This window comes from Molothrus ater, chromosome 5, assembly GCF_012460135.2.
Source record: "Molothrus ater isolate BHLD 08-10-18 breed brown headed cowbird chromosome 5, BPBGC_Mater_1.1, whole genome shotgun sequence".
NCBI classification, from domain to species: Eukaryota; Metazoa; Chordata; class Aves; order Passeriformes; family Icteridae; genus Molothrus; species Molothrus ater.
The window spans coordinates 63,837,474-63,860,920 of record NC_050482.2 but is presented as its reverse complement, the minus strand read 5'-3'; the positions used below and the strand labels follow the sequence as shown (position 1 = coordinate 63,860,920).

General features: G+C 37.8%; 1 protein-coding gene across 2 annotated transcripts in view; it reads left to right on the top strand.

Annotated features, from left to right (window-relative positions):
- CCDC91 (coiled-coil domain containing 91) overlaps positions 1 to 23,447 on the top strand; it is a 114,487-nt gene that overhangs the window by 15,689 nt on the left and 75,351 nt on the right. For both annotated transcript variants that reach the window (XM_036401436.1, XM_036401437.2), the window contains exons 2-6: positions 7,175 to 7,217; positions 7,323 to 7,401; positions 12,368 to 12,525; positions 15,249 to 15,416; positions 17,453 to 17,557. In XM_036401436.1, the coding sequence (XP_036257329.1) occupies positions 7,188 to 7,217; positions 7,323 to 7,401; positions 12,368 to 12,525; positions 15,249 to 15,416; positions 17,453 to 17,557 (540 nt within the window). In that variant the 5' untranslated portion in view covers positions 7,175 to 7,187. The remainder of the gene's footprint in view (positions 1 to 7,174; positions 7,218 to 7,322; positions 7,402 to 12,367; positions 12,526 to 15,248; positions 15,417 to 17,452; positions 17,558 to 23,447) is intronic.

The window sequence follows — 23,447 nt, the reverse complement described above, 5'->3', positions numbered from 1 at the left end:
TTTTGAAGTAAAAGGATATTTGTGATAGGGAAAGCTTAGAGAAGGCCAATAGAGAAATGTGAAAAAATGGTTAACTGTGTGATTTCTTATTTTTATAAAACAAAACCTAGCATTTCCATGTTCTGGTCACAAGAAACCAATTATAGGGAAGACTGAAGATCTAAGAAGGTGAAGACTGAAGCTCTAACCCTTGAGTTCCTGAAATTGTTAGAATTAAGTCTTGGGAAAGATAGGTTCTGCAGGTATTGAAATATGCTGAATAATACTGTATTTTAATACTTCTGCTGGAGTAGGTAATGTATTACTTGAAACCATCTTTCAATATCTAGAGAGAAGAAGCTGGTATTTTTTAAGTAGATGATTGTCAAAGTTGGGGGAAATTTCATGGAACATGGGTTTCCCAGTTTTCTCTGTTAGTTTCTTCTAGAATATGGTTGAGAAATTGACAGTTCTTGAATACATTTTCCACACAAGGCTGTGGTGCTGTGGGTTGTTTTTTCCCCCTCCTCCTATGTCATAAGTGAATTTGAAAAACAGTACTTGCCCTTTCTGTAGGAGCTCTCAGAGCTCATTTTTCTCTTATGGGTAAAAGTGGAATTCTTACTTTCTTTTTGTGTGGTTGTTTGAATTATGGAAGTTAAATGGACTTTAAATTTGTGCTTCAATTGCTTTTTCATGCTATGCTCACTGTTTAAAAAAGCCAAAAGCTATATACTGAAGAATAGTGCCCTCAAATTCTAAACCACAAATTTTTTTGGAATTGATTTTGTAGATTGTCTTAATACCAGTTTTTGTGGAGTTTCTGAGGTTTTTTGTTGTTCAAATTCAGCGTCTTGAAGATGAGAATTTTATTTCTAATGATTATTCAAGTTTCTTAAATAAAGGCTATATGAAGCTAAGGTGTTTATTTATACAATGTGGTTCTTTTTCCTTCTAAAAAGGCTTTTAACACTGGGAAAGGCAATTATGGAAGTCTTACAAATCGTGTGAGATGGTCTTGGTACATGAAGCTGATACAAATGCTACAGCTTTTTCTGTAACTGTTTTGTTCCTTGCAGCATTGGCATGTGAAAGTAGAGTTATTTCAAAATTATTGATGATGCTAGGTGTGGAACATCACATCACAGGATATGGAATCTTACATGCTTTTTGCAGGATCTGAATCTTTCACTTCAAGGGGTCTCCTGACAAAAAGACTAAGGGGCAAAAAAAGTTCCTCCCTTCCCTTCCCTTCCCTTCCCTTCCCTTCCCTTCCCTTCCCTTCCCTTCCCTTCCCTTCCCTTCCCTTCCCTTCCCTTCCCTTCCCTTCCCTTCCCTTCCCTTCCCTTCCCTTCCCTTCCCTTCCCTTCCCTTCCCTTCCCTTCCCTTCCCTTCCCTTCCCTTCCCTTCCCTTCCCTTCCCTTCCCTTCCCTTCCCTTCCCTTCCCTTCCCTTCCCTTCCCTTCATTCTTCTCTCAAATTCACTGAAGGAATTGATAGAATAATTTTAGGCATTGCCATCTAATTATAAATTCTATTTTGTCTAAATTAATCCCTGACTTTTATTGTCTCGTTCCTTAATGTGCTGTTCTCACCTCTAAGCATTGAAACCTTCTGGAAACTCTTCAGAATAAATGGATCAATGGGTAGACCTGAAAGGTGAATAGGAAAAGAAAATTCTCTGGGTGTTTTCTCCAGTGCTTGACTGCTGCTGCTTCTCAGACCAAAGTCTCAGTCCTTGCAGATATTCTGAACTTGACTGTGTGTGGCTTTAGGCAGTGCCACAGCTGGCCTTGCTTTCAGGTTGGGTTGCATCAGTCATCCTGAGAGGCTTTGCAAACTAAATTCTGATTGCTTTAATGTTGAGCTGCTTTATTTGGGCTGTGGAAGAAAATTCATTACAATGGGCCAGGCTTTAATTTTTTCTTAAAAGTACCATACATTTGAGAGGAATTAATTGTAATATAAGCAACTACTACTGCAAAATAGGTGGATGTGCAACTGCTGGCTTTTTTGTTTTTTGTTTTTTTTTTTTTTTTCTATTAGAAAAGTTTTAACATTACTTAATGTAGTAAGTGTTTATTGAGTCACTACTGGAAGTGAAATCAGAGCATAAAATTTAGGTTAGAAAAGACCTTTAGGATCATGGAGTCCAACCATCAACCTCCCACTGCCAAGTCCACCCCTGAACCACATCCCCAAGTGCCTCATCTACATGTCTTTTAAATACCTCCAGGGACTGTGATTTCACCACAGCCCTGGGCAGCCTGTTCCAATGCTTGACAACATTTCTGGTGAAAAAATTTTCCCTGATATCCAATCACTGTACATGCTTTCTAAATTACGTGTCTTTAGTTTTGTTTTATTGGGTTTTTTTTTTTGTTTGTTTGTTTGTTTTCTTTTTGTTTTCTTTTTCTTTTTTTCTTTTTTTTTTTTTTTTTTAACATCTCATACTTATCCTGAGCAGACTTTTTGGAATCTGCAGTTTTGGCCAAAGATTTATTCTTCAAATGCTGTGGCCTATGTTATATCCAGTCAAGGGACAGCGAATAACCTGCCTGGACTGAACACATTGGATGAGGCGTTTAGGAAACATAAGAATGAAAATAAAACTGTTAGGTTGTCGCAGATAGGAAGTTACCCTGAGGTTTGCCAGAAATACAAATGCAGCAGCCCCACCCTCAGGCAGCTCCACACACACCATTCTGACAAAACAAAAAACAGCATAGTCTGTCAGGTGTTCCATTAAAATGTACAAAATATGGCCACAAACTCAAACTTCCAGGCCAGGTTGTACAGAAGTCACTTGATTGTACCTGGCAGAATCAGATCTCTATTACCTAGACAAATTTAGATTATCAAGACTTGAATAATTTGAATTCTCACTAACCAGAGGTAGATGTGAATGAGAAATTCTTCCTAATTGACCATTTGCTCTTTCCACCACTTTTGCCTTTTGCTTATGAAGAATACCTGGATTTCTGGTGGGATTACAACGTTCGTTTTCCCCCTAACTGTTGGAATGGGAAAGAGGGGCTTTTTTTTCCCCAGCTTACATTTTCCTGCCTTATTTCTTGGGAATGGCTCTTGTTCTTCCTGTGTATAAAAACATGCTTTTGGCATGTCTGTTAGGTAAGCACATTTCACAAAGTTCTCATGAGCTGTTTTAAGCTGCTGGCCAGGCTTTGGTGACTGGATTTGGTGCAGGAAATCTTGTGAGCTTCTCAGGGATGCACATCAATCTGAATAAATCCATCACGCAGCCTTACCAGCCATGCAGGAGAAAGCCTTGAGCAACCTCCTCTGAAATGCAGTGTTGACCCTGCTTTGAGCAGGAGCTTGGGTTGGATGACCTGCTGGTCTGAATTTTGGCAGAATTTACTGTTCCATTTGGTGGATTCAGACTTGTTGATAAAACCTTCTCAAAATTCAGTGGCTTGCATATTCGTTGTCCATGGAAAGTTTCCTTCCTTTCATGGCATGTGACTGGAGAGCTTCTCAAGCCTTTTAGGACATGACTGTCTGAGAACTGCAATGTTTTGGAAATGACCTGGGCTGGATGACCTACTGTGTCTTTTCCAACCATAATTTCTATGACTCTGTAATTTTGAGGTTGACTTCTTGTTGCCCAATTTTACAGTTACTTAATTCCAGTATCGGGCATATTTCAAGAGACCACATTTAGTCATGGTAAGACTGTGTGGGTTGTTTTGTCTTTTTCTGTTATTTTCCAAATCCTGGAGATTGTCAGCACTTAATGTATTCTTTCCTATCCTGGTGCCACAAATAATTTCCTACCCAGTGAGGAAAGAAAAGTCTGATTCCCCATTTTGGAATAAATGGTTGATTTAAAGAACTTGCTCCCAGATTTGTTGCAGTTCTAAGGAGAAGTGTTAGGCTACTTCTGTTATTTATTTGTACCAGAAATGCATTTACATAATGAGAATAAGGAATAGAATTGAGAAATTTTGTATTTGGTCAAATTTTCAGCATTGTTATCAGTTAAATTTATAATTAATTATTAATACATTTTTTAGAGCTAAATGCACATGTACTTTGAAGACTGTGAATGTCTCTTATTTCTTTTTCTAAACATTTCCTGTAACATTGATGTGGCCCTTTTCCCTGCAGAAGGCTCCCTTTTTATGCAAGAAGAGATCACATTTTGGGAAATACATCACCTAATAAGAACTCTTGCACCAGCACTCTTTGAAGAGAACCTCAGCCTTTGAGTTTTTGAGGTGCCTTATATCAGCATCCCTCAGGATTTATTCCATGCTTTCTATCCTAATCTGCTGCCTGCATATTTATGACCCACGTTGAGTTTGCCAATTTATTGGTGTTTTTAGATTTTTTTTTTGTCCACAGCAATCAAAGCATGGAAACAAATCAGGATTTCCTTTTGAAACAGAGGTGCACATACATGTATGAATATATATTATACGCACCCAAAGAGCAAAGAGACCTAGAATTCTCTCACCTGGGGGAGAATCACTTGGCCTGTCATTCCTGTGGGATTTCTGAAGAACTGGAAATTGGAGGATTAGCATCTAGGTGTGAAAATACCATTTGTACTACAGAGACTTGCTGGGGATTTGTTTATCTTTTGTTTCATTGGAGTGATGTGTGGAATAATTCGTAAATTATTCATGCTGTTACAGCCACAAAATGTCTGTGTTTCAAATTTGTGGGGTAAAGGTAATCTTAGGTCAGAATAGTCCTGGGATTGTTACCAGGCTTAAAAAACTGTATATGAAATGCAGTAAAAAAGATGATGGATTCAATAAGAGGTTGCTCTCCAGTTTTTCTTCTGCCCTACATTCTTTTTCTCTATCAAAAGTTCTGTTTTATTTATGCATAGTTTCTTATAAATGCTCTTGAAGGAGAAATGGAAATCCTCACATGTTTTCCTTACAGGGCTTTCTGTCTTTACTGCCTCAGGTCAGTGTTGTATTTGAAGAGAAATCAAAGTAGTTAATCACTTCTTAGAACATGATTTTACATATTTTCTCTTTTTGTTTGCCTTTTTTTTTTTTAGAGACTCTCCATTTTAGCATGCCTTTCCAAAGTTGCTTTAATTCTTGTTGAACTCCTCTGAACTCGTTCCAGTTTGTGTTTTTAAAATACAGTGCTGAATGTAATTTCTCTGGTTGAGACAGAGCCAGTTCTGAGATGATGGGAATAATGTCTCATGCATTTTGTGGAGAAAATCTGCCTTGAAGGAACTTTGTGTAGAGCCTGTAAGACCTGTTGATGTGATACAGAATGTATCACAGATAAAATACCTGTTTGCCTTTCTAAAGGCTCACTTTCTCCAGCTGGCTGCTCTGCCTGGTGCCTGAACACTGGGTTGTGCAGCGATTGTGTCAATCCTCAGTCTGGTTTTGGGTGGTTTTTCCCAGAATGTGGCATGAATACAGTGTCATTCTCAGTTTGTGCTGTCTTCATCTGCAGTCCTGTGTTGTCCACACAATATCCACCCATCATTTGTACACACATGTGCTGCATTCTTGAGCTGTGTGTTAAAGCTCTGAATGTTAATAGACTGCATGCTATGTTTGACCAATTAACCTTAACACTGATTGGAAAAATACCCAATTACCTTCTTTCTCTCTTGGAAAATGAACCAGCACAAAACCCAACTGACACAGAGCCAACAAAGCACCTCCTAGTCCCTAGAAGTTCTTATACCACATGAGACTATTGAACAATACTTCAGTTTAGACAAATATTTCTAGTTACACTGTGATAGTGATGATTTATCATTGAATCACAGAGTGGTTTGGGTTGGAAGGGACCTTAAAGATCACCCGGTCCCATGGCAGGGGCATCTTCCACTATCCCAGCTTGCTCCAAGCCCCATCCAACCTGTCCTTGGGCACTTCCAGGGATGGGGCAGCCACAGCTTCTCTGGGCACCCTGTGCCAGGGCCTCACCACCCTCACAGGAAAGGATTTCTTCCTAACATCCAGTCTGAACCTACTCTCTTGTAAACAGTCCCTTTCCATCTTTTCTGCAGTAATGAAAGTTTATCCAGCCTATAGACTGTGTTAACTGAAGTCGGTTAGCTTTATAAACATTTTAACATACTAAAAAGACCATATAGGTTTTTTGGATCATCCTTCCTTCATTTACTTCTCAGAATTACAGATATATATTTTATTAATACATAATACCTTTCTTTCAACAGCTTTGTATATCTTGAGTTAGTTTCATTGGCTGAGTAACTTAGCCTGCTTTTTTTTTTTAAAAGGAACTGCAATTTAACTATAAATATATCCAAATGCCACAAAATTCAGGGCTGCAAGTCAAAAATGCTGATCAGTTTGTAAAATCTTAATCAGTCCCTCCATGAAACCTAGGGACGGACCTCTGTGGTAGCAGAAAAATTTCCAGAAATTCACCACAGTCTTTTTCCAAGCTGCAGTTTGTTCTGATGTTGCCAGACAGCTAAGAAGATATGGGAAAAGCAGGAAATCTTTTTGGATTTAATCACAGTGCTGATTTGGAAAAGCAACTTAACAATGGAAAATATTTTTTATGCTTTAAATCATAAACACAAAACTATACGAGGTCGATAGTAGATCACGACTGCATTAAGATAGATTGTTTTCCTTATGAGTAAAGATAACCCTTCAATTTGGAATCTAGTGCTCAGAAATCCTATTTCTTATACATATTTATGTATTTATCTGTTTATTTTATATAAATATATATATATATCCAGACTAGATTATTTGATGGTTGTTGTACCATTTGTAGAGGTACCGGGGACCAGTTTGCTATACCTGAAATGTTTAGATGTAACATTTAGGTGACATCTTCATATTTTCCTCTATGAGGAAGCTTTTCCTGCATTTTTGCTTTCAAAAGATCTTGGACTATGTTGATGGGCAGTGCTTATGTTTTCCCCTGAAGTTATCCAAGTTCTGTTGTAAAACACCCAATGTTTTGTATTTAACTCGATCAATAAAAAGCGCTTCTTAAGCGAGATCTTGCAGTTCTTGGCCTTGCATCCTCTGTGTGAAAAAGTTCTCATTTAGGCCCCTTTATCTGTTTTTGGACTTAAAAATGATGGAGACTTCAGGTGGGATGTGCAGATGAGACTGGAGGGAAGGACTGAATGCTCATTTCTGAGCGAGTGGGGGATGAGATTGTGAAAATGTTTTAAAATCAAGATTTCTTTTGTGTTCTAGTGCCTGCTGAAGGATGGATGATGATGACTTTGGAGGATTTGAGGTAAGCTGTTTGGATAACTTTGCTTTGAAATTTAACAACTTTCAACTATTTTATGGACATTTATAGCATTTTGTAAAATATGTAACAGTTTCTTCTTGTTTCCAGGCAGCAGAGAGTTATGAGTTTGGAAATGGTGAAAAGCAGACCACATCTCCTGCTATTGCTTGGGCGGCATTTCCTACAGGTATTGACAGAATCACTGTAAAAAGTCTTAATATTCTATTCCTGTCATTATGTACTCACTGTAAAAATCAGGGCTTAGAAGGGTGTATACAACAAAATAATGGACAATAAAAGAATAACCAGCAGTCAAAGCTTGAGCATAAGAACGTTCCTGAGCAATTATTTTGGGAAGCTGCACTTCTCAAAGTTATACTTTATTGAGGAATGAAAGAGAAATTCAGTTTATACAGTAGAAAAGGAATGAAAGTTCTTAATTCAAAGGATATTCTTTTCTACTGAATGTGGAAGATTTGTTGCAAATTGTAGGAAAACAGAAAAAGTTAAAAATGGGATTGTGATGAAGTGTTTTACTTGCTTTGGAGAAGAGAATAATCGTTTTTACTTGAGCCTTTTATATAATTGAAAAATATATTACACATTCTTTTTGTCAAGCAGAAGCAGAAACATTAGGGAACTGTTGTATTAATTTATACAAGTGCCTGGTGCCTGTCTGGATTTTAGGAAATTGATAAAAGTTTATTGATAAATGTATATTATCAGTAGAACAAAAAATATTATGGAGGTCTTACTGATTTTGTTGTGGTCTAGATTTCACAAAACAGAACAGCACTTTTGCTGCACCAGGAAAAAATGACCAGCAACATAACAGTTGTATTGTTATGAGGAATAAATGATACAAAATAAGGCAGGGATTTTTCTTAACATGAGCTCTCTATAAATCATGTTCTTAAAATGTTTTTATTAATTTATTTCTTGCTTTTATCTCTTACAGAATAATTAGTTTTATTTGTCATTGAAACAGACGGAAACAAATACTAAGGAAACAATATTTTTCCAAATAACTTTATTATTCATCTTTTCATTTTGACTGGTTTTTAAAATTACTGCTGAAATTCAGTAGCATGTTTTAATGTGTTTAATAAATTAAATCAAATAGAGCTGTGCAGTGTCTGTCAGTAAAATCCTGTAAAGTGTGTAGGATTGAAATTATTTATACATAACACAGAAGTTTTTTGTATGATTTTAAGTGACAGAAGTCCTGGGATAAGTTATACCAAGGTATTTTAAACATTTCAAAATTAAAAGAAAACTCCTGTATTCTGGATATTTTGTTACTGTAAAATCTTTACGTGACTTTTTCATGCAAATATTGCTGTGAATAAATTAGTTTATTGCAATAGGCAAGGTTTTAATTGTATTGTCCAAGTGCTTCTTGGGCATTGACTTCTAGGTGGATGTTTTTAGTAACAGAAATAACTGAATTGTCTGCCCTATGTTATCTATCTATAAACATGTTCCTGTCTTACCCTAGAAATTTCTTAGTAAGGCTAGCTGAAAAATTCAAATGTATTATGGTGCTATTGGGGTGATTTTGATAAATCTGGGGGGTGATAACTTTGTATGCACCCAAGGTTTGATAAACTTTCCAGAGGAGGAGTTACTCATCTTGTGAATTTCCTCCATGTCTGCTGTTTGGAAGTTATAAAACAAAACACTGAAGCCTGTAGCTGTATTTTTCAGTGTGCAGGCAGAATTCAGAAATTGTTTCTAAGGCCTCAATGGTGACTTCATTGCAATTTTGCCCTTGAAGTTGGTCTTGGGCTTCTTACTGTTTTTTGGTAGTATGGACCACATGGCTTTAGATTTAAAATGTTAGGATAGTAGATGCAATTCTTTTTTTTCTAGAATAGTTTGGCTTTGGAGGAATAAAATGTGGGGAAGAGCTTTGTGTTGTGAGTTACCAGAAATCATCTTGAGGGTGCATCAGAGTGGTTTTTCCCACTGTGGTCACAAAACCAGTTTTAAACTTTCTACCTGAATGTTACTTTTAATGAAAATGTCCAGGGATAGAGTTTTCAGTGTATGCAGATTAACTGAAAGTGTCCTTGAATTGTAATGTCAAGAAAGGGGAGTTGAGGAAGGAAATTTAATTTTGTTTCTGTTTTTTTTTTTTTATTTTTAACAGCTGAAACCTACATGTAGGGGAACTGTGCTAGAAGTAGTTTGCAACATTCTACAAAAATACGTCAAATAATTTTTATATGGTGTTTTGCTCAGAGCTCTGCTGTCATATTACTTCTTAATTGCTAGATATAACTAACATCCAGTTAGTAAATATTACCCATGTGATACATTTGATATTTGATGTCTTCATTCTAAAACTCAGTAGGAAGGATGGGACTCAATTGGAATGTTGATTTAACAGCTCATGTTCATCCATTTGGTTTTGTTTTCAGAATTTCTGATCCCCCAGGGAATTGTAATAATTGTTTAAGCTTCATTACCAGCTAAAAGACACGGAATTTTCCTTGCATTAGCAAGGTTGCAGGCTGTCCCTGCTCTCTGCTGCTATTAACAAACTGCATGGTTCTGGCAGCTCTTACATACAAACTTATGTCAGAATATTCTTAATTTTGGGAAGCCTGGTCTTCAGAAATTATTAGATACTTTTAAAGTACAGTTCTGGCAATAACTTATATCTGCATCTTATTTCAGCCTTTTCAGGTGTATGACTTTTGATATACCTGTGATTGAGTGAATGCTTCTTTTCTCTATAGTGCTGCAGCTCTGATCATTGAGCAATAAATTTATTTGAAAATTCATCAGACTTAGCCTGTTGAAGTCAGGTCAGGTAGTTCCAACAGAGGCAAGTTTTTGTTTTAGGGGTTGTGAAACTGTTCCATTATGGCAACTAAGGCATGGTAAGCAGGAATGATTTAGGAGTTCTCTTTATAAGCGAATTTTGAGCTGAATTAAGTGCAATTTCACCAGTATATACACAAGAGGAATGAATTAAGAGAGCTTGAATTACAGACATAGCACATGCAGTTCTAGGAATGTCTAATTTATGAATCTTTAGCATTGCTGAAAAGTGAAAAGAAGGTTTTGTAAAAAAAGATGTTTGAATGATACCTTGGAGAGTTGCCACCTTTTCTTGTCTTCTGCAAGGTCAAGTGTTTAGTTGAAAACTTTAAACCAAAATGTTCAGAAGTGCTCACCAGTGGTTGCTCCTCATTTCCTAGGCTTCATTTTGACAACTTAAGGAGTGGGGATTTTGTTTCTGGTTTGGTTTTTCCTCCCCTTCAAGATGTAAAGCATTCATTACTATAATTAAACTACTGAAAGCTCCACCTGATTGTAGAAGATTCCACATAAAACTCTACTACCTGAAAAATGGAGTTTTGTCTCTAGGATTGGACACCCCAAAATATGTGAATACCTAAAGCTCTAATCTCAGCAAGTCTGCTCTCCTCATAGGTGCCCAGTCTCCATGGATGTTTTTACTTTGGTGATAAATTATTTATATGTGAACTATGCCTGTGCTATGGTTGAACACTCTCATCACAAGGATCATGGTCAGTTTTTCCATGTGAGCTGACAGTTTTAGTAAGGGAGCCACTTGCCTGCTTGGTCAGAAGTTGCCTGGTACATTATTTTAGCTGTTTTTCAGTCAGATGGAAATTGATTTAAAACTGAGACTCACACCATTAAGTGATAGCATGAAGCTGAGACTCTAAGGTTTGTTTAGATACAAAAAGATCATTTTCTATGTCACTTCACTGCCACTTGAACTAGCAGAGTAGGTAATTGTTATTGGAAGCTGCATTTGAAAGGAGACATTTGGAGTGGAAGGGGAGTTTTATCTTAAGGTATTTAAAAGAAAGCCAAAAAAGTCCTGTTTCCAGTTGTGGAGAAGAGTTAACTATTAAAATGCAGTTACCTAAACTGGTTCCTGTTCTGTTTGCTGAAATACTCTCCTCTAGGCTTTTCAGCCAAGTTTCCATCTTCTGCTGAGCTGTGATTATTTTTTCTATTTTTTTGGCCACATCCAGATCTACTATCATTGCAGTTACCCTACTGATACTTTTCTGCCTCATGGTCTATTTTCTTTCTTCTTTCCATTCAATGTGGTTTGCATGTTCCTCTGTGTTATACCTGAATCCTAGAACTGGCAGCTGAAGAAGATGGGACAGAGAGTGCCTGGATTCGAGGGTTAGTGTGAGTTTTAAATGCCTCGAGGCCAGTTGTACACTCTGGTTTGTACTGAGTACTTGTGGAGTGTGGAACAGGATATCCAGAGGCTGAGCCTTGCTCCAGGCTAGTGGCATCTTTTACAGAGTTGTAATAATAATGGGAGCTGCTTTTTCTGAAACAATTGGATGTGCTTTTTTGCCTATTGCAATGACACACCTGGAAATGACAGTGTCAAAAGTTTGCAGGACTTTGCTGTTAAATTAAAAATGTGTGCAAAGCTTTCTCTTTTTCTTTCTTTTTATTTAGTTTGTTTAGTTTATATATTTTTTTAAAACCAATATTTTCGGTTGTGCTGGGTTGGTAATGCTGATCCACTATTGAAGCTTTTTATGGTATAACTGTAGTTTGGTATAGAAAAGCTCTCAATCCAGGGTTGATTCCACTTCAAGCTTATTAGCTAGAGAGCTATGTACTTTGTTGTATTTTTATCTCTTAAAAAATATAAAGCTATTTTATTGTGTGCCTTGGCAAACTGTATGTGGCTTCTAAGACACTTGTGGATTTTTTTAACTTCAGAATGTATAAAACTTGGGAAATTATGAATATAGTTTTCCCATTGACTGAAACTGATTACAGATCATGCTGAAGCTGTAAGTCTGTAAGTGTGAATCAGAGGAGACAGAGTTAAAACTGATCCTTTTGAGAGCTGTTGTTTTGTAAAACCTCTGTGTAAATTGAAAGTCTAAATTTATTGTGACTGAATTTATTGTGTAAGTCTAAATTTATTATGATTTTGATTGCCCTTAAGTTGATACTACTGAAAATCTCAGGCACTTTAAGTGAATTACTTTTCAGTGCAATTGAATTATAAGAGGTACATAAGCTTACATTGGTATGACTAGACTAGTGATGGGTTTTTCTAGGCATGGACTCCAGAAACAAAACTAATTTTTGGGTGTTTCTCCATATTGTGTGTGTTTTCTGTTTTTTAGTACCTGAAGTCCATAGATCTCCTGATGTTCTCCTGGAGCACTCTGTGCCTTCTTCCTGCCTGCTTCCTTCTGACCCTTTCATTTTATCAAGTGATAATGTGGCAACAGTTATTCAAACACGCAAGGGTGTGATAAATCCAGCTGTTCCTGAAGAACAGGTAAAGTTTTGGTCTTCAGTGTGAGAACTCAGTGTATTAAATATCAGTGTTGCATCTTTTTTGTGCACGTTTAGGTTGAAATGCTTTTTAAGGGCAAAAGGTTCTTGGATTTCTGTGATGCAGAGTTTGAAGTAAAATGATTTTTAGATTGTTTATGAAACCTATAACTGATAGAAACCATACTACTTTGATCTGAGCTGCAAGAGAGATAACTGTATTGGAGTTATTTAAAGTTAAAGGCATGCTGATGGTGATTTCCATGCTGATTTCCTTCCAGGCATGAAGGAAATATCAGCAGGAAGGTTCTCTCAAAAACCTGGCTACTGTTGAAGCTTGTCGTACTTGTATGTTTTCTCAACTAGGTTTTTAGGATTTTCAAGGATGGGGCTCTGAGCAACCTGGTGTAGTGAAAGGCATCCCATCCCTGCCCATGCCAGGGCATTGGAACAAGATGATCTTCAAGGTCCCTTCCAATCCAAAACATTCTATGATTAAAGAATTAATGTTTAATCTTTACCTAATTATAATTATATTAATTTTAGGGGGGAAGGAAGGAAAAAGCCTTTCTGCCTGGGGATTATCATAAGAATTCTATCAGAATCACAAGAGCTGCTGCAGATGAGACTTAAATAGATTTACCCTTACGAGTTTTTTACTGCCATTAATTGCAGTGACCCCCTTTTGAACTTGTTGATTCTTTGTAAACTTCCTTGTTTCAGGATATGGGGTAGTACATGCTTCAATTAGAAAAGGCTCTTTCTCACTGTGTAGCAATCAGTGTTTTTGGGCTATTTTTCAACTCTCCTGTTTTCAGCAGTTCCTTGTTTTTTTCTTCTTCAGGTAGACTTATCAAGTCTTAAGGCTGATCCTGGTGAAAGCTGAATTTCATGATTAAGTCAGATTTTCATTTTCTGATAATTTAAATGCATTTCTTTAGAGCTATTTAAACAAAATTCACAAAATACAGGTTTTGGTTTAACAGAGCCTTATCTTTTTCCTTTGAGGGGCATCTGTATGTTCACACTTCCAGAAAGAGTGTGGTTCAAATTGTGAATTAATTAGTTAATAAGTTACCATTTTGTGTTTGTTCCCAGGCTAATGGAGTGTGGAAAGCCTATAAAAAGTGAAGAAGAGATCTGACCAAATGCAAATAATATCAAAGAAATGTATAAATCCAAAAGTTATGGGTTTCTGTTTCTTGAGAGGGAGGAGTGTTTGTTTTCTTTTTTGACTGATGCCAGGCTTTTCTGTGTTGAAGCTCTTCATCAGGCTCTCTGACAAAGTTTTGATAAGTAAATTTCTTTTACTGGAAGCATGATCAAAAAGTGATTTTCTTCAGCCACCACAGATCCTGCCTTTTTAAATTTTGGCTAACAGTGAATAACCTTCAACCTTTCTTGTTTGAGCTAGGCCAGCAATTTTAGCTTTTGTATTCTCTGGAAAGAGAACTTGGGTTATTCCAGAACACTAAGGCTTAGGGGTATTTTTTAAAACTATAAAGTCATTTAGTTAGGTAATTTTCAGAAAAATAAAAAATACACTTTGTTACTTTAGACTAAGTGTGTGTGCAAATTCTAGTTGTGGTTCATGTTTCAGCTTTTCTCATCTTCTGTTCAGCTACTAAGAGACCCATCATTCTATAAATTCTCTGTAATGCAGGAAATAGTCCAGATTAAAAAACTTTATTAGTGAATCCTGCTGAAGGGAGTTGAGAGCAGGTCCTTTAACATTATTTTGAAATGGAGCTGACTTTGCACTAAGGAGTAAACGACAGGAAAATGGTGGGCATTATACCCATTAGAGGGTGGTGTTAGTAGAACTGAATTTTATAATTTTATCTCCAGAGCCTCTTGAGGTTTCAGGTAAAAAAATCCTTCCCTGCTACAGGTTCCATACTCACAGTTTTTGGTGGTGCCAGACTCTGATCTTGAGTAGTACTCAGAAATGGAATTGGCACATATGGCTTCTCTTTGCTTCTTACAGGAGAGTTCAGAGCACAAACTGCAGTTTTCTCTCTGTTTTGTCAACTGTATCTTATATATCCATGTACAGTCAAGATCTCAGCTTTGTTTGTTACTTTATTTGAATAATTTGAGAGATATTTATGGGAAAGACCATGCATTTTCTAAATGCATGTTTGGAATAAAAGGTGCTAGGGGGTGGATGAGGTGGATGATCAGTCAAACCTCTCTTCAATAAAGACACTGAGATGTTCCTTTCACCACCCAAATCTCAAAGCCACATGCTTGGCTTTCAGGTTGTTGAAAAAGTGGCAGCTGAATTAATGTACCTTAATTGTTCTTTCCTTGGAGTTCTTTTGTGGCAAAAGAACAAGTTTATGCCCCGTCCTCCAGTTTTTTTTCAGGGGAGAAATAAAGCTTCGAATTTTGTTTATCTATACCACAAAATGTTTTAAACATCTTAAACAACTTTATTTCTGAAAGTGTGGGTTTACCATCAGTGTTTCACCTGTTTTCTGTACTTCCACAGTTTACTGAAACAACAGTCACTAAATGTTTAGAGATGTCTGGATTACTTTCATTCTGTTAGTCTAGCCTAAGGATGAGATATTTATTTTAGCACAAACCCTTTGTATTCCCTCTCTGTGACCACTGATTGCAGTGTGCACTCAGTGAATACATGGAACGACTAATCCAAGGAGAGTTTGCTTCCCTGAGGCATTGAGAGAGATGATTCAGTTCCACTTTTCTCCTCTGAACTAGGCTCAAGCAGATGTTCCAGTTGCCTCTTCAAATGTAACTGAAGACAAGACTTTAGCTGATGTTGAGACAAAGAGAACAAATGAACCCAAGAGCTGCCTTCAACAAGCTGTTGCAAACCTTGAAATCAAGCTTTGCAGTGCTGAAGAAGAAAAACTAAAAATCAAAAAGGTATGAATAGTCATTTTGAAGGAAAACATTTGGCATTTATATAGGAATTAAGTATAGGGGGAGCTGGCAGAAGTTTAAAATTAATTTGAAATTCATTTTTTTCATAGAAATTAGCCAAATTCCAGAGAAACTGGCCAAATTTAGAATCAAAGACTCCCATGACTTCCAAGACTATCAAGTTCAACCTGTGCCAGATCCCCACCTTGTCACCAGCACAGAGCACTGAGTGCCACATCCTGGCATTCCCTGGACACTTCCAGAGATGGGGACTCCACCACCTCCCTGGGCACTCCCTTCCAGGGCCTGACTCCCTTTTCCATGGAGAAATTCCTCTTGATTTCCAGCCTGAACCTCCCCTGGCACAGCTTGAGGCCATTTCCTCTTGTCCTGTCCCTTTGTCCTGGGAGCAGAGCCTGACCCCCACCTGGCTACAGGAGATAAGGTCACCTTGAGTCTTTGTTTTTCCTCAGCCTCTTCTCATCAGATTTGTGCTCCAAATCCTTCCCCATCTCGATTATCCTTTTCTGGATGCTCTCTAGAGACTGGCCAGAACTGGGCACACCACTCAATTTAGCTGAAATACTTTTTTTTTTTTTTAGGTCTGGTGTCTATTTTAGGCTGAATTTTCATAAACTGTCAGAAAAAAAAAAAAAAAAGAAAAACCAACAAACGCACAACTTTTTTAGCCTAACTGATAAAAAAAAAGGGACAAAAAAAAAGAAGATACAAGGTTTCTCAGCATGAGCTTTGTTTTGAATTTTTTTTGGGGTGGGAGTTCTAGTAGCTAAATTCTTCATATTCCTTCTGACCTGAATACAATATGAGCACCAAGCAGGGCTGTGCCTGCAGTTACACATCTGAATTAGCAAAAGGTCACTGAGGCATGGGAGAGTGAGTTAAACTTCTGTTATTCTTAATACTTTTTCTTGGGAGGCCTCAAGCTGTGCTGGGGAAGGAGAAAACAGCTTTTTGGAGATGAAAATGAGGGTGAATAACTGGAGCCAAGGATGAGGAAGTCTGCAATGGGCTGGTTTTGCTAAGGGAGTGAAGGAAAGGTTGAAGGGAAGCAGGAATCCAGGCTGGAAGAGGAGACAGGTTGAGAGAGAGGCTTTAGATTGGTGTTTCTGTCTCACCAGTGAAGTCACTCAAACTCTTTTGACTATTTTGTCCAAAAGCAGGGTTGAACTAAGAAGACCTGCTTTTTCTGTCCTCCTCATGACCTTCCCAGTCGTGCCTTTGTTTGAATAGCTGTGCAGTGACCTGGCAGGTCATTTGTTTCTATACTGGCTTCCTGCATGGCTTGGAGAAATAATTGCTCTTGAGCAACTGAAAGGGTGCCAGCAATGTACAACAGCAATGGCTGCATTAAGGGAAAATAAAAATCTTTAGGCTCTTTGTACAGCAAATAATTTTGAAGTTTATTGTCAGTGGTGCTATTCTCCTTTCTCTCTATAGGTTCATATTGGGCAGGCTTCCAGGGTGGCTCTCTGCAAGATCCCAGAATATTTTAAGATTTTATTCATTTTGGGGGTGTAGATAGAGATCATTTTATACATGCATAGATGTCATAGGATTCCTGCCTTTTCAGTGAAAACATTTGCTGACAGTACATTTAATATGCTGCTTTTCAAGAGCAGAAAGGCAGAGCAAGATACTAAAAAAAAGAAAATAACTGGAACAGAGTAGAATAGTTCCAGTTGGAAGGGACCTGTAACTACAGGTCCAGCTGCCTGAACCCTTCAGGGTTCAGAAGAAGTTAGAGGATGTTATTAAGGGCACCTTGGCCACTTCACATAGGTCATTCCTTATACATGAGACATGCCTTGCGTTTTAAATACCTCACACTTGAAAATACTGTGCCAATTTAAAGACTGCAGTCAGATTTTTCTTGCAAAACACTTTATCTCTGGGACAATTAATAGAGCAAATATCACAGTTATCAGAAGTTAAATTAGTTTGAATGGTTTAATGAATCTGTATTTTCACAATTTGCAAATGTTTGTAATTTCAAGTGTTTTATTTTACAAACTTTATAGGAATTGGAATATTTGCTGGAAAAACATAGTGTGCTAGAAATGAATTTCTTGAAGGAGAAAAAAGAAAAAGTGCTTCCACATCAAGATCATTACAAGACACTCCAGGTAATTTCTTTTTTGTAGTATCTTTGTTTTTCAGGAGGATTTTTTATAGAGTATATTAATGTCCAACAAATATTCTTTTTGGCATCTGTGGGCCTGCTCCAAAGCTTTTTGAATTTAAAGAATTTTTAAGGTTTTTAGATCAGAGTCTGATTTTTTACATTAGCAGGAATGTAAGTTTAATATCCCACTTGCCTAACTACATTTTTGTAACTCAGAACACTCTTCCTTGTTAGGACCTATTTCATAGAACAGGTGAAAAGGAAACCACTTTGCTCAGTGGTTGTGTTTAACAGCATGACTTGGCATGTTTAGAGTGCTGTGGCCAACTGTTTGTGCTGTTTTACCTAGCTTCAATATGGAGTAATTCATGCTGCACAGTAAAAATCTGTTACGTGTAATTAGATGATAGAGGAATTAGAATTATTTCCATTGTAAAAGTTAACACCTTCCATTAAATACATGTATAAAGTTTCTCATTCCAGACAAAATTTGCATTGAAGTTTTCAGTCATCTTCCAGTGTTAGAGCAAAGCAAACTATGTTTCAGCATTTCAGAAACTTGTGTCTGTAACTCAGCTTCACTTAATTTTTTTGCTCCTGTGGATGGTCTTCAATAGCTATTGCATTGTTTCTCATTTTTATTTAAAGGGTTGCTGTAGTAATTTGTTTTGAATTCCTGATAGCAGTACATTCTGGAATTTACAGTAATATAATAATCTAATACTGGGGTTTTTTTTTCCTTTTTGCGTGTAACACTTTACTCAATGAAAGAAATGTTGCTTAACCATGATATAAAAGGAAGTTTAACTTAAAACCCTTGTGATTTCTAGAGTCCCACAGTGGTTAAAGTTATTGGTTATCCTAAACAATAGAATGGGTGGATTTCATGTTGTTAATACTTACCTGTGCTTGAAGATCACTGTGAATTTGAATAGTGGAAATGCTACTGAGGTTTTCAGCTATCAGCCTATATCATAACTCTTTGAGTCAGGTGCTGCAGGTTTCAAAAATGGCAATAAAAGGGTCATAACCTTTAACCTGGTAGAAATGCTCATGTGCTTCCTCTTGATGTCTTCTGGCTACAACCAGAATCAATACCAGAGGAGGAAAGTGAGTCATGTTTCTACGAGCTGCCTGTTAAAGTTACTTTCATGAGACTTGAATTGTGGATGCCTTCTGTTACTACAGCTTCCAGTTTCCTTTGTCAGTCTCCTCTGGCTCCTGCAGCACCAGGGTCACCACCTGTGGTCACACACGGAGCAGGGCTGGCAGCTCCAGAGGACAGATGTCTGTCCCTGGCTCTGCCTTTTCCATTGGTTATTAGTGCTGGTTATAAGTGCTGGTTATCAGTGCTGTTGGCCTGAAGAGCTTTAAAGCAGACTGCAGTGGTGCCTCTGGCACAGCCTTGGGAGCTCTCTGGATGAGATTTCCAAGCGAACCGATGCCAGCGTCCAAAGCGGTAGGTGTGCATTGACTTAAATCCTTTTAAATGAAGTTGCTGTGTTAATGTTTGAGTAAAAAGTATAAAACCAATGCCTCAGGAGACTTTTCTGACTGCCTTTTACATGAAAATGTACTGTTTCATGCACCTTTATATTTCCTAATTAACTGGCTTCTGGCACTTGTGGTAGGGAATTCTCAAAAGCTGTTCTAGATATGACAAAGCCAGTCAGTTAATCTGTTAAAACCTTGCTTTAACAAGGTGATATTTAGAGAAGACCCTTTTTTTTGAAGAAGAAGTTACTGTGCTTAGTTCTGAGAGAAGATTTAAGTGATCTTTGTCAACTAAGTCACTAATCTAATTTTTTTTTACATCTTTTCCTATTGGTTTCTGCCTCAGTCAAGGGTGACAGTTATGTTACCACAGTTTTGTTCTCACAAAATTGCATCAATTAAATATGTTTTAGGTTTCTTGATATAGAAAAAAATAACTTTGAAAGGCAAGGCGGGAACATAAAAATATTTTCCCTAAGCTGGGTTATCATTCTAATGAATCAAGTTTTGTTCTGGACTAGTCACAAACTTTCATCATAGGTGTGCAAAAAAGCCCTAAACTGAATTTAATAGTTCTGAAAAACTGAAGAATTGAAGGCTAGTGATAATCACTCTTCCTAAGCATGAGAAGCAGACTTCCAAATCTTTGCTGTAGTGTTAACATTTAACCAATGGATGACGATAGAGTTATCATACCACATTTATCATTGTGTAAAACCAGAAAGTAAAAAGTTCTGTGTTTCATCTAAATAAAATTAGCTTTGAAAAAAAAAGAAATCAAGATTGAACAGACCATGTAGTATTTTCACATTCTTAACATTATTTCCATATGTAACTGCAACAACCAGAGACAGTAAAGGGCCAGCAGTGGGTTCATAAACAGAATAAACAAATTACTATTACCTAGTATTATAGACTTGTTTGGATATTTAATGCAATAGTCTCTTTGAGATCTTGAATTCATATAAGCTAATAAAATTAAAGTTATGATTCCCACATTCCTGCTTCAGTGTTTGTAGTATTTAAGAGGCAGAATAGCATAGTATATTTCTAACTTCTTTACTTGCAAATTTGAACTGAGTTAAAATTGCTGTGGGAAGTGTAGTTTTAGGGGTTTTGACTTGTGTGCAGTGTTGCAACCATAAAGTTGCAAACTTTGCCTTATAATTCCTTGCTTATTTTACACAGCAGAGAAACAGGTGCAAATATATGTCTGATTTTTAATTTTCTTGGTTGGTATGTCAGTTTTATATTTTTCCCTTTTTTGATCAGAGTTTATATAATCATCTCAACTTTTAACTTCAGCTCTTCCTTAGGTGTGAGTTACTGTATATTTTAAAGCCATTTGGGGCCAGTAAGTCATACAAGGTTTTGAAGATAATGCAGATTTAGTGGTCACTTAATCCTAGAAATCTAAAATTTTGCTGTAGCCACATTACAATAAGTTATGGAGATAAGCAAAGGCTGCATTTTAAAACTACCAAACTCCAATTTGTAATACAGTGAAAACCATCAGTAGCAAAATTAACATTTCTGTTCAGTAGGTGATGTTCTCTTGTTCACAAATCACTGAGGGAACACTTAATTTGAGAAGGGAAAGTAGTGCCTGGTTTCCACTGCTCTGAACAGGAACTTAATTCTTGGGACAGATTGCTTAGCTGATAAGGCCCCTGATGTTTGGTGTGTCTACAGACAACTGGTTTTGATGATTCACTGAGAACTGGATCATACTTTTCACTGCTATTTGTTTGATTTACCACACACTCACATTTGAAGTGCTGCATTGCTACTGGAAAATTCTCGTTGCGGTTTTACACATTTTTTCCCATCATCATCCCTTTCTGGAAGTTAAGCAGTCTGTTTTTCTAAAGAACAATATAGTTGCTGTGGTGTGACCTTTCTTTTTGAAATAAACTTCTTTTTTATCTTTTGACAACAGACTTCTTCCAACTTATCAAACCTGTAGTTGTTATGAAAACACCTACAGTTTTTTTTTTTCTTTTGGAAACCATTGTTTCTGTTCCATCTTTCTTTAGGGAGCATCTTAGAAATTTTTATTTTAAAAGGGACTTAATTATGCTTGTTTTATGTAGCAGTATTACTGTTATTGCAAAGAATCGTGATTGGAAATGAGTGGGTTGCTAGTGTGACTTCACTTTATGTAACATTTTTGTGTTTAAGAAAGCAGGTCAGATAGGCTCCTTGTTTGAGTGGTTTTTCAGAAGGGCAGGAGAGGAAGATTATCCTAAGGAAAACATTGACAGAATAGTACAGAATGATCCAAAGCAAGTTCACTAGGTCATGCAGTAACACTTAGCTGGGATTAAAAGTAGCAATAACCTAATTTCAATTATTACAGGTGTTAGGTGTTGTTTCATTTATGTATTTCCATGGCTGTTGATGTTTTGGGAGATTTTTCATTTGAGTACCTGTACAAATGTTACATTTAAATTATACAGCTTCAAATTATGAGGAAAAGTCTTTCAACGCAGTTATATAAAGATAGAAAATGGTAAACCTGAGATTTTGGGCCAGGTTGTTCCCTCTTAATTCTGAAGGATGACTTTATTTTTATTTTGATTAATATCTCTTGTTATTTTGGAGGTTTTTATATATTAGATCCATATATCACACAAATTCACATGAACCAGGATGCATATTTGGTGGTGTCTGTCTCCTCGTTTTTGAAGTTAGTGCTTCTACTTCCCTTTTATGTCAGAGTTCGTGATGTTCATCCATGCAGGCCTCCTGCTGCCTGTGCTTGACTTCCAGCTTGTCCCTATGGACCATTCTAGGGTTTGGAGGAGATAATCCCTGAGCAGGAACCAGCTCCTTTGGAGCTCTCTCTTTAGGGTGGTGTCCCATGTCCCAGGCAGATCCCAAAGAGGCCAAAGCCTTCTTCCCTCCAGTCCAGTGTTGTGATCCTTGGTTTTGTCCTTCTCCTGAACTCACCATCTCATGGTCACTGCTGTCAGGGCAGATCTTCACATCCTTACAGAGTCCTCCCATGTTTTGAAGTCTTTGGTTTAGCAGAGTGCCCCGTGGATTGTTCCTCAGCTGCCTTGTGTTCCAGGGCTTGTTATCTGCATGCCCCAGGAGTCTCCTGGATCACTGTGGTGTCCCACTGGCAGATTCTGAGGTTATAAAAATGCAGGTGTCAGAATGGTAGGTGCTGCTGCCTGTTTCTTGTCCCCAACCAACCTCTCCTGGTGAAAAGCAAGTTGAGTTAACATTTGGGCAATGCAGTCAAACGTCCACTCAACACTCACCACAACTGGCTCAGCAACAGAGGCAAGAAAGGCTCTTGTGCAAGGTTTTATTCCAGCAGGGTCTCATGCAGCTGAAGGGGAACCCAAGGAGAAGGAGGAGGAACTACATGGAGCAGGCAGCTTAAGGAGGGGAAGGGGTATGTATTTGCTTTGGTTTAGGGCAAATTTGGGAGAGAACTGCCGGTGGCTTAGGCTCACTGTCTGATTTAGCTACAGCCTGAGTGGCTGGGGTGTTGGCTGCAGCCTGAGTGAGTGAGGTAGCTGCTGATTTATCTCCCTGCCTCTGTCTGCCACCCACAAGCCTTAAAGGTGCAAAACAGCAGACAATTGGTGATAAAAGCATTGTATAGTTAACTTAGGACAGGGTGGGAGGCAGAGCTAAGGGTTGGGCAGAGGGGACTGGCCTCCAGGGGAAGGGAGGAGGCCACCAGGGATGCTAAGCCAGTCAGGGGACAGGGAGAGGAGAAACTAGGGGAAGTTGTGACACAGAAATCCATGAGGGAGTCTGTTTTTTCCCCCCAGGAGGAGGGCTAACCCTATGGTCAGTAGTTACTGCTTTCTCCAGGGCTGGGGGCTTGGGAATTGGCCAAGGCAGGAGAGTTCATGGGATGCTACAGGGTTGGACACATTCCTTGTGAGGAATCACATGAGGCTCCCTCCTGTTGTCTGGAGAAGGTCTCACCTGCCCTCATCCTTCTGGAGACTGTCTGGCACAGCAATTCCCACTTTGCTGGCCCTGCCTGCTAATCCTGACCCCCAAATCCCTCACTGATCCCCTAGCCCAAGACAGAGCTCCACACATTCCAGCTCCTTCCTCGCACACCCTGTCATCGCCTTCCTGGCCTTTCCTTCCAGGAGAGTGCATTTATGGTCCTGGAAAAGGTGTCCTGCTGGAGGCTGGAAACAGGTCTTGGAGGTAGGTGGTTTTTATGGCTGGAGTACTAGAAAATGTATGTTTTCTTACAAAACTAATATATGACTTACATCCTGTTAAACACTATCTTCTAAGAAAATATTTAGGTTGGTTTTAGGTGCAGACATAGAGGAGACAGAATGTTAATAACAAAAAAAAAAATAGGTGTGAAAAAAAAGTTTATGTACTGTACCTGCAAACAAATTTATAAATGA